The 16,503-nt window shown below is 33.0% G+C and overlaps 1 protein-coding gene across 1 annotated transcript; it reads left to right on the top strand.

Moving 5' to 3' along the window:
• The first annotated feature begins 14,556 nt into the window (after positions 1–14,556).
• Positions 14,557–16,486, top strand: LOC138713105 (ubiquitin-conjugating enzyme E2 L3). The gene is made up of 4 exons (XM_069844883.1): positions 14,557–14,690; positions 15,058–15,153; positions 15,259–15,445; positions 15,545–16,486. The coding sequence occupies exons 1-4, from the start codon at positions 14,664–14,666 to the stop codon at positions 15,697–15,699; spliced, it is 465 nt and encodes a 154-aa protein (XP_069700984.1). The 5' UTR covers positions 14,557–14,663; the 3' UTR covers positions 15,700–16,486.
• Positions 16,487–16,503: the final 17 nt, after the last annotated feature.

Here is a 16,503-nt window from a genome sequence, read left to right as displayed (position 1 = left end):
CGATAACAACAGAAGACTCAGCTGCAGTTATGTCCTCAACTTCAGTTTTAATTATGACATCATGAAAAAGTAGCAAAGTTGCATTAGCAAAATTTATTACAGCACTGTGCAAGAATCATTAAACCATATTAATAATTACAAAGAAAATCTGGGGATATCTGGGAAAAAATTATTAACTCCGGAGACATTCTGGGGATGAATTTTGTCCAGGGACAGAAAGCAAAATTCAGGGACTGTCCCCGGGAAACAGGGATGTTTGATAACCTTGCTGTAGATACCAGTATTCAACATCATTAGTTTAATATCCAGTAAAAAATGCCTTAAATATATATTGCCTCTGATACCTAGTAAGTAATGTTTCACATTACCTCGAAATAATTAATCGAAATATTCATTGTGAAGAAATTAAATTTTATAAACATTCCAGCTCTGCAGGAGGAGAACATAGAATTCAGAACCAGACTGTGAATTATCTATATATATAATTTGAACTGGTAATGAAAATTACGGGAAAACGGCTGAACAGATTTTAATAAGTGACTCCTCATTTTGAAGCTTGGAACCCAAAGTTTTTCAGAAAAATAGTAGTTTTCAGTGAAATGTCAATTTTCCTACATTGTTTCCCTATTTTCCAAAATCCATCTGTCAGTTTTGAGAAATAATGGCTTTTAGAATAAAACAAAACACACACTACAATAAACAATATTACATGAAGGCCATGGCCTGCAGGATTGCTGATATATTTAGAGTTCAGATGGCGTATAAAAAATAATTTATAGGTCTGATTCTCTGGTCTGTAGGTAGTTTTCCGAGTACAGCTGTGTATTGGATATTAAGAACTACAAAACTTAAGAATGTTTAATGAGATTATTACCATTAAAAATGAAATATTATTATAGTGAATGCAATTATGTGAGTATACCTATTTGCCACTAATTACATACATTAATGCTATATTGATGATATGAAAGTGAAACCTTTTGAGGTTTTATGTAGGCCTAAGTAGACGCAGAGAAAGAATATTTTAAATTAGATCTTCATTTCTATAATTTACTGAATAACAGCTATATATAATGTTACTGAAAACTATAAAACTTACGTAAGGTAACAATATTGTTATTAAAAATGAAATATTTTTATAATTATCAGTCAAGTGATGTGGGTCTTTGTCATATATTTAATGGCAGTGTGATGTACATATTTATATGTGTGATTCTCTAATTTTCCTAGGTAGTAATGATTCATGTTTCCTATTTTAGCTGCGTCTTGAAACTAAATCAAAATTAATTTCGTATTTCTTTGGTTTAATCGAACATGAAATTTTCTTAACTGTCACCTATAATCCGCAGTGACCTGAAATAGCTACTGCATTACTCCCACGTGAAAAATTCTCTGTTCGTCCTAATATTGTTACTTGCGTTTTCGCATTGAAACTCAAGAACTGAAGATGGATAGGTTCAAGAAAAAGTATTTGGCATAAAAAGCATTCAGAGGGAGTATGTTTCAATATTATGGAAGCAAATAACTTCCAAAATGTCTGGTATTCTTCATTGGAAATAAATTTGAACTTCTAATGAACTCAGTTTGCAGCATTTGCTGCACAAGCCACTAGTATAGCTATACATGTAACTAGTTTCTTAAACTGTCATATGTTTGTGTAACAATAGTTTTCAGAAGACTGGAGAATATGACGAAACGATTTAATTTTTAATCAACGCCTGTTGGATTGTTTATAAAACAACATTTGAAAACGTGACGATCATAGTAGCAGTGATTACAGTTGCGAGCGAATTTGCCAATGTTATTTCATCTGATTTGGCACAGTGATATTTCTGTTATACTGCATATAACACTGCTTGACTGCATTCGCTTTGAAAGTCTGACAAATGTTGACAACAAATAGAATCAGCCAAGTAGACCCTGAGCTAAGGGAATGAATAATAATTTATGCACTTCGTTTTTCCGTACTTGTGAACGTGACCCTGTAGATAAAGGCTCTAATATCTGCGGCAAGAAGCTAATCAGTATTTTAACTCTGTTAATGAGGTGTATTAACTTCTTTTAGTTTGGAGTAACTAACATACTTCATTTTCAGTAATCAGTTCAAGAAATCCTGTATGTATATTGATTTCGCTCTTTTGCTCCTAGCAGTAACAACCCTCTTATTAAAGGAAGAGGCATTCATTTTTTTTTTCTTTCGTTAATGTAGACATATTTCAGAATTTAGAATTTGTTGAATAACTCTGAAAGACTGACATATGTTGGAATTTTACTAAGTACGCCTTTATATATATTACAAACGTGATGTACGCCTACCAAGTCCACAGTGAAAGGGAATATTAGTGCTTTTATTTTAGAATGTAATAATAAATTTCTGTTTTAACAGACAAAAATAACTATAAAAATTCTTTTCCTATGGCATACTTATCTGAATGAGCTCGGCTTTCTATTCTGATAATCCAAATTCGAATCCCAGCAGGTCCAAGTTTAATTTGTAATGGATAAACATAGTGCCTGGTAATAGGTTCTTGCGGGTTACTCCCATTTCCTCAACTGGCATTCAGTCATCATCATGTGGTGATGCGTAATTCGCCTGCCATGGTGCACCAAGAACAATGCCTATAGCGACAAAAATAAGTAAAGCTTTGATACATCGCTCATAGATCAGGACACCTGGGCAATTGACATTAAGTACACACCACTGGCTAAAAAAAAAAATTGTTTTCCTACACTATTGGGTAACTCTTGAATGTAATTTTTTAAGAATTCTATTGCCCACTCTCATAACACTGCCAATTATAGTCCCATCGCTCTAATTTCCGGCAGCCAATCGCGTTGCAGGTCGGCTACATTTAAACATGTGCGTCTTGTGATTCGCTGAGGAAGACGTTATTCATTTCTTAAGGCTCGATAAATACTTAATATAATCGCCCGCCATTTTGGCTCTTTCGTTGGCGTTCGCAGAAAGCACACGAAGACGTTATTTGCCGCTCAATTATTTGCTGAATTACAGTGCGTTTGATTTATGATCATAGAAGTTACGACATGATAATGTTTAATGGTGTGGCAAATAGATTCCTCGTATGGTAGCTCGGCAATGAAAGAACAAAAATGGCGAACGATAATACCTACCTAGACTTTATAGAGCCTTCACTTCCTAAGAGTAAGCAAAGAGGAGGAGTCACGCCGGGAATAACAGCGTCGCGACTATAGTAGTGAAATGCAGTTGCATGATTATCGATATAACCTATTGGAGTCATCTGTTTTGCTTCCCTGTTAATGCAGAATCACTGTAACAGAATTCGTATTGCAGACACTGTTTTACGAAGGCTGTTTTATCATCATCATCATCTTTTCCTCCTATCATGTCCTTTTGGAAAGTCTTTCCTCTATTTTTATTAAATAAATAGTACATTTACGACTAATTGTAATTAAAATACGTGAAAATGACCCTATTTATGAGAATATAACAAATATATTGATGTTATAAGCTTCAGATAACATTTTCTCAAATATAATCACAGTTTCTCAATGACTATTTCGTAATACAAGGTCAGACAATTTAAAAACGGGACTGCTCCACTCCCATCGAGGGTGAAAGGAGGGGTGCGAATTGCTAGTGAAAGTTGTGAACCTTGAAGGTTCTGCAATGCAGCAGGGGTTGGTTCACCTCACTATTCAACTTAGTTTTTCTTTGAGAGTTGTTTGAAGTGGACGCTGCATTGTTAACTTGCCGGAATGATGTCTAGTGAAAAGTTTGAACAACGTGTTAGACTCAAATTTCTTGTGAAACCGGGAAAATCCCCAACGAAGTGCATTCAGTTATTTATTAAAGCAGATGTATGGGGCTAATTTAATGTCACATTCACGAATGACACAAAAGTTCTAGTGAGGGTCGGGAGGAAGTGAAAGATGAACATCGGAGTCAAAATTCAAGGCAGTGCTAATTGTTTTATTCAATAATGTCATGGTTGAACATGTGACTGAGGTTCAGACTGTAAACCAGCATTATTATTTTGAGGTTTTGACAAGGCTGAGAGAACGAGTGAAGGAGAAGCGATCGGATCTTTGGAAGAACAACACATGGATGCTGCTTCAGGACAATGCACCCACACACAACGCTCTTTCGGTGAAGAAGTTTCTAGCCAATAAACACATTCCAGTGATTGAACATCCTCCATACTCGCCAGATTTAGCCCCCTCTTCCCCAGAGTGAAAAGTGCCCTGAAGGCAACCCATTTTCCATCCATCAAAGAGGCGAAGACAAAAATAGCACAACTACTGGAAGGGCTGGAGGTTGATGAGCTGCAGCATTGTTATGAACAATGGAAGACATGTATTTAGCGCTGTGTAGACAGATTTTTATGATAATTCTGTTTACAAAATTTGACTTTTCGATTTAGACTACAGTTGACAATTTTGCATATTTCCATCATTATAGTAGACAGAAATATGCAAAAATGTCAACTGTAGTTTAAATTGAAGAGCCAAATTTTGTAAAAATACATAATAAAAATCTTTAATTTTGCTAAAAATTTATAAATATGCAAAAATGTCAACTGCAGTCAAAATTGAAGAGTCAAATTTTGTAAAAATATAAAATAAAAATCTTCAGTTTTGCTAATAATTTGGAAATATCCAAAATGTGAACTGTAGTTCAAATTGAAGAGTTGAATTTGGTAAAAATATATAATAAAAATCTTCAGTTTTGCTAATAATTTGTAAATATGCAAAAATATCAAATGTAGTCCAAATTGAAGAGTCAAATTTTCTAAAAATATAGAATACAAATTTTCAATTTTGCTAATAATTTGGAAATACGCAAAAATGTCAACTGTAGTCTGAATTGAAGAATCATGTTTTGTAAAAATATATAATACAAATCTTCAATTTTGCTAATAATTTGTCTACGTCTGTATATTGAAGGGGACAAGAGTTAAATTGCAAGTTTTTGGAAATTAACCACATTTTTTAAACCAGTCCCGTTTTTAAATTGTCTGAGCTCGTAGAATTTAGATATTGCGTACAATTTCGTTTTTCAGCTTGTTAATTAGAATTGATATTAACATCTTCTCTTTCTTTCAGCAGAAAGTGAAATCACTTCTGAAAGCTAATGTGTTTATTTTAGTCACACCCAATTTAGTAGTCGAAAAGTATACGTTTGATTCTTTTATAAGTCTGTGCCAAGTTTTATATGGACTGCTTTGTGATTTACAGATTTAATTTTATTCTGTTTGCTGATACAAAAATGGACAAAGAAAATATTACATTAAGCTAAAACAGAGAGGTATGAAAGTGTTTTTCTTACTGCTTCTCAACTTATTGCTCAAAACTTATAAGACCTGTGCTGCTCTCTGTTACATGTGTGGGTGTTTTTAATTTTTATAGACGTTTTATGTATATATGGTATTTTAGTTTTGATAACTTACACAAGATTATTTTTGTATGCGAACAGAAAGAGTGGCAGTGTCTTATTTTTGCTCAAAACATATATTGCTATGAACTCGCTTTCAGTTCTTCAGTACAATTAAATATAATGTGATTTGGTTATAATGAAAATAAAAGCGTTTATAACGTTTGTATTGTATGAGCGAACAGAATTAAACTGACCAACAAGATATGCATCTCAGTGTTAAATCTTATAATGCAGGTATGCTTACTGCTTTATCTCATTGGATAGAAGATGTATCTGTATTAATAGCTTGGAAAAATTCTCAAGAAAATGAAACTAAAAAAAATGTTTCTTTCTAGTGTGTAATTATTGTTACTGCTGTGTGAAGTCGAGAAAAATTCCAGATATGAAATTACTTCAAGGCTTACTCTGGTCTATAGAACTGAAACATAAATTTATTTTAATAGTTATTATGTTGAAATGCCATCTTCTAATCATTTGTGTCATTTAAACAAGGCAATATTTATAACGCCTGAAATGGACTATACTACCTCTTGCGCCAGTTTTTGAACTTTGTTCATTGTATGAGCTGAAGATCAAATGAATAGGAAATCGACACTGACCAGGAACAAACAGTAAAGACATAGAATGAATATGATACTTCTTTCTTCGTAAAATTTGAGAATTGGTAAGGTATGGAATCATAATTTCACATGGATATAACTGAGAATAAATGTTTGTGCTTTATACACTGAAGAACAAAAGTTAAGTGTTAATTTCTCCCCTCTGCTGATAGATATTAAATTGTGAAAATTTTTTCTGCCCTAAGATATACATCTTCAGAAAGACTGACAAGCAAACGTTTTGATGGGGGCAGATAAAAAGTTAATTTTTTTTCTTCCACCATGTTAATAATGTCAAAAGAAGTGCTTGTACAAATTTTGGCCACTCAACCGCAATTACGAGGCCGTCCAGAAAGTGATTTTCCCTGGGGCCGTTTATAGAAAAAAAAGCACAATTGCATGGAAATATTTATTGAAACAGATACAGCAATTGTTGCGCTATTTGTCAACATATCCCCCACTGGAACTGAAACATTTGTCATGCCATGGGGTCAATTTTTGTGTCGAAGTCATCCGCCTCAGATTGGAACCAGCGTTTGACTGTGTCTGCATCTCTCTCTGTCGATCCAATGATATGAGGATGTCTCAATTCCGATGGAAAATATGTTGAGAAACAGCTCAACAATTGCTGTATCCATTCCAATAAATTTGTCCGATGAAGTTGTGTTTTTTTTCTGTTAGCGGCCCCTGGCGAACTTATTTTTTTACGACCCTCGTAATTGCAGTCGAGTGGCCAAAATTTGTGTAAGCACTTCTTTTGACATTATTAACATGGTGGAAGAAAAAAAATTAACTTTTTTATCTGCCCCCATCAGAACATTTGCTTGTGAGCTTTATTACCTATTAATCTCTATCCAAATCTAGTACTTCATCAAACACAAAGCCCCATTATGTATTGCTGCTATGGCTGCCAATCAATGACCTTACGGATCGATATGTATGATACAATGAAGATTGGGGAAATAACGGTAAGAGAAGTGGCAGTATTTTTCAGAAAATACATCCGAAATTTTTTTGTCCATCAACATTAATTATAGGCACAAAACAAATAGAGGGGTATGAAGTTATATAATAATTATAAAGTTAATACTATATAGTCGTATGATCACTGGTATATGCGCTAGAAGGCACATCATTTTCCTCAGATAAGTGATAAAGTTGTGGGGTTAGCGCTAATAATACGATTCAAAACTTCCTGCAGAAACAAAACTAGACAGGAAACATTTTATCTACAAGAGAAGTGCTTACGTTTACACTTTATCTTGTTGTTCCTGCGTTTCAGAGATTTATTGTTCCAGCTTACAATGAAAGGGAGTTTACTGGCATGTTAAATACAGCAAAGTGGGTTTCTATATCATTTAAAGGCAATATAATGCTTTGTGCTTTCAAATTATTGCCCTTTACATCAAGGAATTCTGTCTTGATTTTCTTAAAATGTTGAAAGGCCTACATATAAAATACGATCATTTTTATACAATACTACCTTCATTATAATGCTGTATTGTTTCGGCAGTTTATATTGCACTTTCTGAATATTTTTTTGTACACGAGTGTAAAACCTGAACAATACTGTGGCAAGCTCTTGTAAGTCCACACAACACATTACTGTTATCACACCTGTTATGTAGTCACAGTATGTTGGAATGTATTATGTACGACTCTGATGCAGAGGTGCTTCCAAAGATCCTCTCATTATTGAATTAAAGTTAAAAAAAACAGTATCTCAAAAATGTTATGAATTTACGAGTACTGTAGGAAAACTTAGATGATGAGCAAATCTTTTCAGTTTTCATTCGAATGATGCTGGAGCCAATAAAATCGGAATATTTCTTATCCTTTATTTTGTTCACTGACTAAGCAATAATAATAATAATAATAATAATAATAATAATAATAATAATAATCAGTGCTTTTTTTCTGGTGAAACACGCCGGAGTGATGTTCCTGCACCATTGTTATATTTTTCATCATGGAACCGAGAAATGTATTAATAATTATGTTTTAACATAATTTTTCTTTTAATTCTGCTTAGGCTTCGAAAGTCTTAAAGTTGGAGCTTTAAATTCTACACCGAGGTCTATTACCTTTTTCTCGAGAAGAAAAGCAGATGATGATGATGATGATAATAATAATAATAATATAATATTATAATTATAATAATAATAATAATAACAATAATAATAATAATAAAGTGATCATTGAGAACTAAACTCACAGATCAGCTTTTGAGGTTCAGTGCATTGAAATAATTGTAGTATTTCTCTTTTTCTTAACATGTGTTCAGCTCATGAAGCTTATTGAACCCTGTTATATTTATGTAACAGGAAATCATTTGTATGAAAATATATATGTTTATTTTTGTGCATTAATAAGTGTGATTGATGTGTTATTATTACTGGTAATTCAAGAACACGAGTAAATTATATAGGCTATAGTGAGACATGCTCATAAACAAATAAAATAATTTAAATTTGGTGTTGAAAACCTACTGATTTATCCACAGACAAATATAGTCAGGGTAGATGGAACCTCTGCACCAAAATGAAACAGGTAATAGATCATGAGAAGAGATCTGAAAAATCGAAATAAGTTTTTTCTGTAATAATAATAATAATAATAATAATAATAATAGTAATAATAATAATTCTTTATTTATACTGGCAGAATTAAGGCCATAGGGCCTTCTCTTACATTCTACCAGGTCACAAAGTATACAAGCAGTTAAAATTTAACAAAAAGTTAAAGAACAGAATACTAACATATACTTACTTACTGGCTTTTAAGGAACCCGGAGATTCATTGCCGCCCTCACATAAGCCCGCCATTGGTCCCTATCCTGAGCAAGATTAATCCAGTCTCTACCATCATATCCCACCTCCCTCAAGTCCATTTTAATATTATCTTCCCATCTACGTCTCAGCCTCCCCAAAGGTCTTTTTCCCGCCGGCCTCCTAACTAACACTATATGCATTTCTGGATTCGCCCATACATGCTACATGCCCTGCCCATCTCAAAAGTCTGGATTTAAGGTTCCTAATTATGTCAGGTGAAGAATACAATGCGTGCAGCTCTGCGTTGTGTAACTTTCTCCATTTTCCTGTAACTTCATCCCTCTTAGCCCCAAATATTTTCCTAAGAACCCTATTCTCAAACACCCTTAAATATTAACATATAAAAAATAATAATAATAGCATAATAAAATCGACAATAAACAACATGAAAATAATACAATAATAGAAAAAAGAAAGTAAAATACATTGGAATATAGTAAAAGCAATTCATTTAGTACAAATGGTTAATATGGAAAACGTAAGGTAGAATATAACAAAATGGAATGTAATAAAATAATAATAATAAAAAAAAGAAATACGAATATTAAATAAAATTCACAATAAAAAGGCTATGATAATAAATTCATCGGCTGATAAAGAGAACAAAACCACCGTTTTAGAGAAAATTGTTATGTTTCTATGAAACATTTGGCAACATCACGGCTACTGCAATAACTCTAAGCAAGCGCGGCCTGCACTCCTTACCTTCCCCTCCCCCTCTGCTGTACTCGGTTGGTAACACGCGACAAGCGCTGTGTTGCAGGATTTATTTAAATGATTTTTGCTATTGTTGAATTTAAATTCATGGCTAAACGGTTTAATTTGCAAAAAAAAAAAAGATTCAAGACATTAACTTTCAGATTATTTTTACATATCTGCTTGTATCGCAATCAGCCATTTCTTTTGGGTCATTGCTGTAATAGAGCACTGCAAACATTGGGCAAAGACTATTTTTTTTCCTGCTTAACGTGCTTCACCAAAGGAAAAGAGTAATAAAAATTTTGTTATATTTAACATGTAGAATCACCTCTTAAGGGGAGAGGATGATATTTTTTGGTGAAAAATGAGTAAATTAAAAAAAAAATGTTTTTTAAATACTCTGTGATATATGTGGAATGCATAGCATAATATTTTGTGGATATTTGTGCCCTTATCAGATGTTGAGACACCATTTTTAAACTTCCTGCGTTTAGAGTTTTTAAATCACTCACCCACTTTTATTGTTGTTTCCGGTAAATTGAATTTTCAAAAAAAAAAATTTTTTCTTTAAGGGGAGAGGATGGTATTTTTTGGTGAAAAATGAGTAAATTTTCAAAAACAAAAAAAAAAAAAAATTCTTTAAAATACTCTGTGATATGTGTGGAATGCATAGCATAACATTTTGTGGGTATTTGTGTCCCTATGAGATGTTGAGTCGCCATTTTTAAACTTCCTGCGTTATGGATTTTTAAATCACTCGCCCAATTTTATTGCTGTTTCCGGTAAATTAAATTTTCAAAGAAAATAATTTTTTTCCTTTAAAATACCCTTTGATATGTGTGGAATGCATTGCATAACATTTTGTGGGTATTTGTGCCCTTATCGGATGTTGAGACGTCATTTTTAAACTTCCTGCGCTATGGATTTTTAAATCACACGCCCGCTTTTATCGGTTTCCAGTAACTTCATTTTTTTTGCTACATTGCCAGACAAAAATGGAAATAATTTCTGAACTATTAAAGATACATGCATGAAATTTAGAACACGCATTCTTTAGACTATTAGGAAATTTTTCTCTTTAACAGAATTTGGTAATTGATTTCATTTAAAAAATACGTCCGTTTGTTTGCAAGAAAGAAATTAAGAAAATTGTTATTAAATTTTAATTGTTTATTTTACATACGTAGGGACTAATATCACAATTCTGTTGCAGACTGTTTGTAAAACTTTATTTTGTAAATACATTGCAAAACACTGTTTGAATCTATCTTTAAAAACAGTTTAGATATATCGGTTTTAGTACAATCCTGCATTGGGTGTATTTTTTTTTTCAAATTTGGGCCGCCAAATAATTTTTTTCAAAATTTTTTTATTTGGTTGAGTTGCCACAGCTATGAGCTCTCTACATACAAAAAATTAACATTTTACACCAAATAGGAAAAAAGTTAAAAAAAATACCATCCTCTCCCCTTAAAATACTCTTTGGTATGTGTGGAATGCATTTCATAACATTTAGTGGGTATTTGTGCCCTTATCGGATGTTGAGACGCCATTTTTAAACTTCCTGCGCTATGGGTTTTTAAATCGCTCCCCCCCCCCTTTTATCGGTTTCCAGTAACTTCATTTTTTTGTTACATTGCCAGACAAAAATGGATATAATTTCTGAACTATTAAAGATACATGCATGAAATTTAGAATACACATTCTTTAGACTATTAGGAAGCTTTTCTCTGTAACAGAATTTTGTTAATTGATTTCGTTTTAAAAATACGTCCGTTTGTTTGCAAGAAAGAAATTCAGAAAAGTGTTATTAAATTTTAATTGTTTATTTTACAAACGTAGGGACTAATATCAAAATTCTGTTACAGACAGTTTGTAGAACATGCTTTTGCAAGTACATTGCAAAAAAAACTGTTTGAATCTATCTTTAAAAATGGTTTAGATATATCAGTTTTAGTAAAATCCTGCATTGGGTATATTTTTTTTTCAAATCTGGGCCCCCCAAATAATTTTTTTTTTTTCAAAATATTTATTTTTAGTTGAGTTCCTACAGCTATGAGCTCTCTATATACAAAAAATTAATATTTTACACCAAATAGGAAAAAAGTTTTAAAAAATACCATCCTCTCCCCTTAAATTTTGGTGCAGAGGTTACCATTTACTCTGTATAGTAACAAGAAAAGAAGTTGGTTGGTTCGATATTCCAGTAGCTGATAACATAAGTTAATCACATTTCACGGAAAAGAAAATTGAGAAAAATGTATGCTTTCCTTTGCTATGGCATGATGTTCATAAGAATTTACGAACTGAAGTTGTAAGTAGAATAATTTTGGTCGACCTTGATAAATCCATCTTTGTATAATTTTTATAATTACGCAATTTAATGCTGAGGTAAGCAGTTTTATAAAAAAATCTCTTTGTGCATACATATGTGACTATGCCATAAGAAGGCAGTATATTGTAGGGAAGGTGATAAAGCTGATTGCCAGAACACATGTTCTCTATTTTAATACGAATAATTCCAATATGATTTATATTGAAAGAAATTGCCAGCAGGCTTTGATTAGTGTGAGAGAATTTTTTGTGATGCACCCTGCATTTTTAGAGAAAGTTTTATTGTTAATATTGGTACTGGGGAAAGCTTGGGCTGTGCTCGCTGCATATTCATAATGTAAATATTGTAAATTATTATCATTATCATTTATGTATCTCAGAGGCAGTTAGTTGACCTTACTGAAACATATCATAAATAAAATAAATAGCAATATTACATAATTCATTAACTGGCGTCGAATCTGCTATTTAACCTCTTGTGCAATATTATACAACTTCCCCCCCCCCCTCCCCATTGTGCAAAACTTTTCCATTCCTTTCAAGACTGCTTCACACCTGAGAGTATTGTTCCTTGCCTGAACTGGGTGAAAAAATGTGACAATATTGTTTCTTTCTTTTCTGGGTACATTACAGCCAGAAAGCTTATTGTGCTGGACGATACTGCGAAGTGGTAAGATTAATAATGTTTATAAATCGTCCTTGATGCTCAAGCAGTTACCATACTTGATATATTAGGTTGGAGATTCACGGGTTCGAACTCAAGAGGACGCTTTAATAGAAAAAGGGACATTTTCTGAGACCTTTGGTAAAGTAACAAAGAAACTACTGAAGTGCTCTGTGTGGAGTGTGGCATTATATGGGGCACAAACATGGACATTAACAACGAAGTGAAGAGAAGCATAGAAGCATTTGAGATGTGGATAGGGAGAAGAATGGAGCATGTGAAATGTACATTATTAGAAATGAAACTGTTCTAGAAAGAGTGGGTGAAGAAGGAATAATGCTGAAACTATCAGGAAGAGAAAAAGAAATATTGTCTGGGTCACTGACTGAAGGATGCATTGAAAGGAATAGTTAATAGGGTAAAAGTTCCGGACAGAAGAACATATCAGATGATAGAGAGCATTAAGGTATGTGGATCATAAGCATAGACAAAGGAAGGAGGAAAAGAGAGTTTTTTTTTTTTTCTGAAATTCTGTTATGCACTTAACGCATGTGTATTGCATACTATTTTTTGGACGATCGTCATTTAAATAAATATGAAATTTGTATGAATTTGATCAATATTTGAGTTTAATTAGAAGTTTTGTAATCATTTAATGATTATGGCAGAAGAATTAGTTGAGGATTTAATGAAAATAGATTGAAGAAGCACGGAGGATCGGTTGTGCTAAGTTAATACCAGAAAAGTCTAAAAGAAGATAAGAAAATGTGTATGTTTCTTAATAAAGGCTCCATTTGTTTCTACTTATAGCATACAAGTGTAGTAGGTAAGTAGTTATAACAGCACTGTAATTTTTTTTTGTTTGCATAGCAACCAGAACCTACGGTATTGTCAACTTACGAAACATGTAAACAACAATGGTAAGTGGGGGGGGGGGAAGCATGATCGTGCAAAAAAAGTAAATACAATGAATATATACTCTAAAATCTTTTTACTGCTGTTTAATGAAAAGTTTTGTGTCTGCCTTAACACACAAAGAAATTGTACTTAAAATTTGGTACCATAACGAAAGAAATCTAAGTACCCAAAACTCGACAAAACGCTTTGACTTATGAAGACAATGATAGGTTTAGTCGAAATATTAATGACAAATCATAATTATTGCTTCCGCCTTTTAAAAGTATAACAAAAAGCAAACTATGTATCACAGAATAAGGTGGTCATGAGACAAATCTGATGGGAATAGAGCTATGCATACATACCAATCAATAACCTTCTAAAAATTATTTGGAAATTATAGTTGATATACGGTAATAATTTTTAACTTAGTACGATATAAGTTACAATTATCTACCAGAATTTTGTTTTATAGTTGTAATGTTCAGGGTTTACATATAAATATCTGCCTGCTCATTGCATTTAAAATTCTATGAAATGAATGCGCTGAAATGGGTAAAAGGTAAGGAGTGTCTCGGAATATGCACCATCGTGCAGAAGGGAGAGACAAGAAGCATATCCGCCAGTAGCCACGTATGCACGATAGTGCAATGTCCTATTCGCGGGTAAGAGACGCTAGCCCGAGGGTACAGTGTGCTGATGATCGCTGATCTAGCACATTAAACTTCAGGGTAAATACGCTATTATAAATATTCAATGATCTCAACCACGGCACAGAATGTAGCAAACCGTGACTCAAGAGTTCATATGTAGAGACACTTTAGGCGACGTAAATCATTGCTTAGTCTTCATAAATGATTTGTATGAATAATAGTCGATCGTTATATTATATATCTATTTTTGTCAATTTTACAAAGCAAAATCTATGCCGACATTATTTACATCTTTCGAGTTATATTTTAATAACGCAAACCACGTAACAACCGATCTTCGCGCCATCTTCGTATTACATCTCGATTCTCCCTCGTATAACATAGTCAAATTAATGTTACAATATTAAATTATGGTTATTGATACGTACATGTTATATTTATTTAGCTTTTATTTATTACATTACTTTCTTTGTATGTAAATAAATCACCATTATCTTAGCAGGAATAGAATTTGATATACAATTGTATTACGTTGTGAATGGTTCTTCCGCTAATCGGAAATTGGTAAGAATGGCAGCTACACGGAGGTTGCAGAAGGTATGACGAGATATTTTTAAATAATATTCTTGTGTTTTTATAGCATGTGAATTTCAAATTGCACTAGTTTTACCAAATAGATACGAAATATGATTTATTAATTATCGCAGTGTAAAGAAATGGTACCGCATGTTATGTAATTTGATTTGGATGATCTACTACTACCCATGACATTCCATAAATGTGAAAAATTGTGAAATTAGTTGAACACACCAACACACACGTGATTATAAATTTAAATTCAAGAATTAAATTTTAATAGAACATAATTATTGCATTTCTCACGTATAAATTTGACCCCGTATTGGATAAATTTCGTTCTTGTTGCACAGAAATTTCCAGTAATGAATTAATTTCGGTTTTTCAGGAGCTTGGTGATATCCGTACTTCGGGGATGAAATCATTCCGAGATATTCAAGTAGATGAGTCCAACATTTTGACATGGCAAGGACTCATTGTTCCGGTGAGTATTTTCAGATCCATTGTTAGGAAAAGGAAATTAATTATATTAAGTAGTTTTATTATGTAATAGGTCAATTCGTAAAATATGACTTTGTTTATATTTCAGGATAATCCACCATATAATAAAGGTGCCTTTCGTATCGAGATAAATTTTCCAGCTGAATATCCGTTTAAACCTCCAAAGATAAATTTCAAAACTAAAATTTACCATCCTAACATTGATGAAAAAGGCCAAGTCTGCTTACCAATTATCAGTGCAGAAAACTGGAAGCCAGCAACTAAGACTGACCAAGGTATTTGGGTATTTTTTAAAATGTTGTTTAGCATTAAAATTAGTATGATGGGATTGTTCCTTTCATTGTTAACATGTGTTTTACTTTTTCCCCCTTCAGTCATTCAAGCTTTAGTGGCACTAGTCAATGATCCTGAACCAGAACATCCGCTACGAGCCGATCTAGCAGAAGAATATCTTAAGGACAGGAAGAAATTTGTTAAAAATGCGGAAGAGTTCACGAAGAAACACAGCGAAAAACGACCTTCTGACTAAAAGATCTCGTGTAGCACTGTGATATCAAGATGCAAGAAAATACGTTTCTCAAGAGTTAATTCTGCCTGGGTCAAAGCTAAGGACCTACCGATCACTTTCACCGCAGCATTTTTAATACTGAGGAGAATGTTTTAGTATACCAGCAGGCGTAACCTAATGAATGGAAACTGTGGGCTTGGAAATTTTGAATGAATGAACTCCTATTTTTTTTTTCGTGGGAGTTTTTTCAACTCAGGAGGTTTGACGTGCCCTGTGAACTAATTTTAATCCCAAAATAAATTCCCAATATGTGCATTTATATGATAGAACTACCAGCAAGATTCGGCCGACTCGAAGTGAGATAAGTTGTGAGGCTCAGTTCACCTATGGAGCACTGTAGTTTGTTGTGTGATACATTAACAGTCACATGCATGGGAGTTTATTTACTTAGAACTGGAAACATGCATTGTTTGTTGCACACTTAATTGTTGAACATCATCACAAGTTGTGCACTGTTAACGTCGAATGTTGTGCGCTGAACAACTCACACAGCCAGCGTAACAATTGTTTATGAATGTTAATTTTTCTTTCATTCATTGTCTCTTAGTTCAGTGATTGTATGAACACAATTCCTTTCATAATTTGCCTTTAGCAAAGGATACTTTGCAGTGCTGTTAAAATGAAACCGGGTGGTGATAATATTTAATCATTTGTTTTGCAATTTTGCTGGTATATTTAATTGTATCAATTTGTATTTTTCTTCATGCGTAATTCTCCTGAATGTGAATAAATTAATTTTAACAGATAAGTGATTACATAACATTA

The sequence above is a fragment of the Periplaneta americana genome, chromosome 14 (assembly GCF_040183065.1).
Source record: "Periplaneta americana isolate PAMFEO1 chromosome 14, P.americana_PAMFEO1_priV1, whole genome shotgun sequence".
NCBI classification, from domain to species: Eukaryota; Metazoa; Arthropoda; class Insecta; order Blattodea; family Blattidae; genus Periplaneta; species Periplaneta americana.
This window is presented reverse-complemented; position numbering and strand designations above follow the sequence as displayed.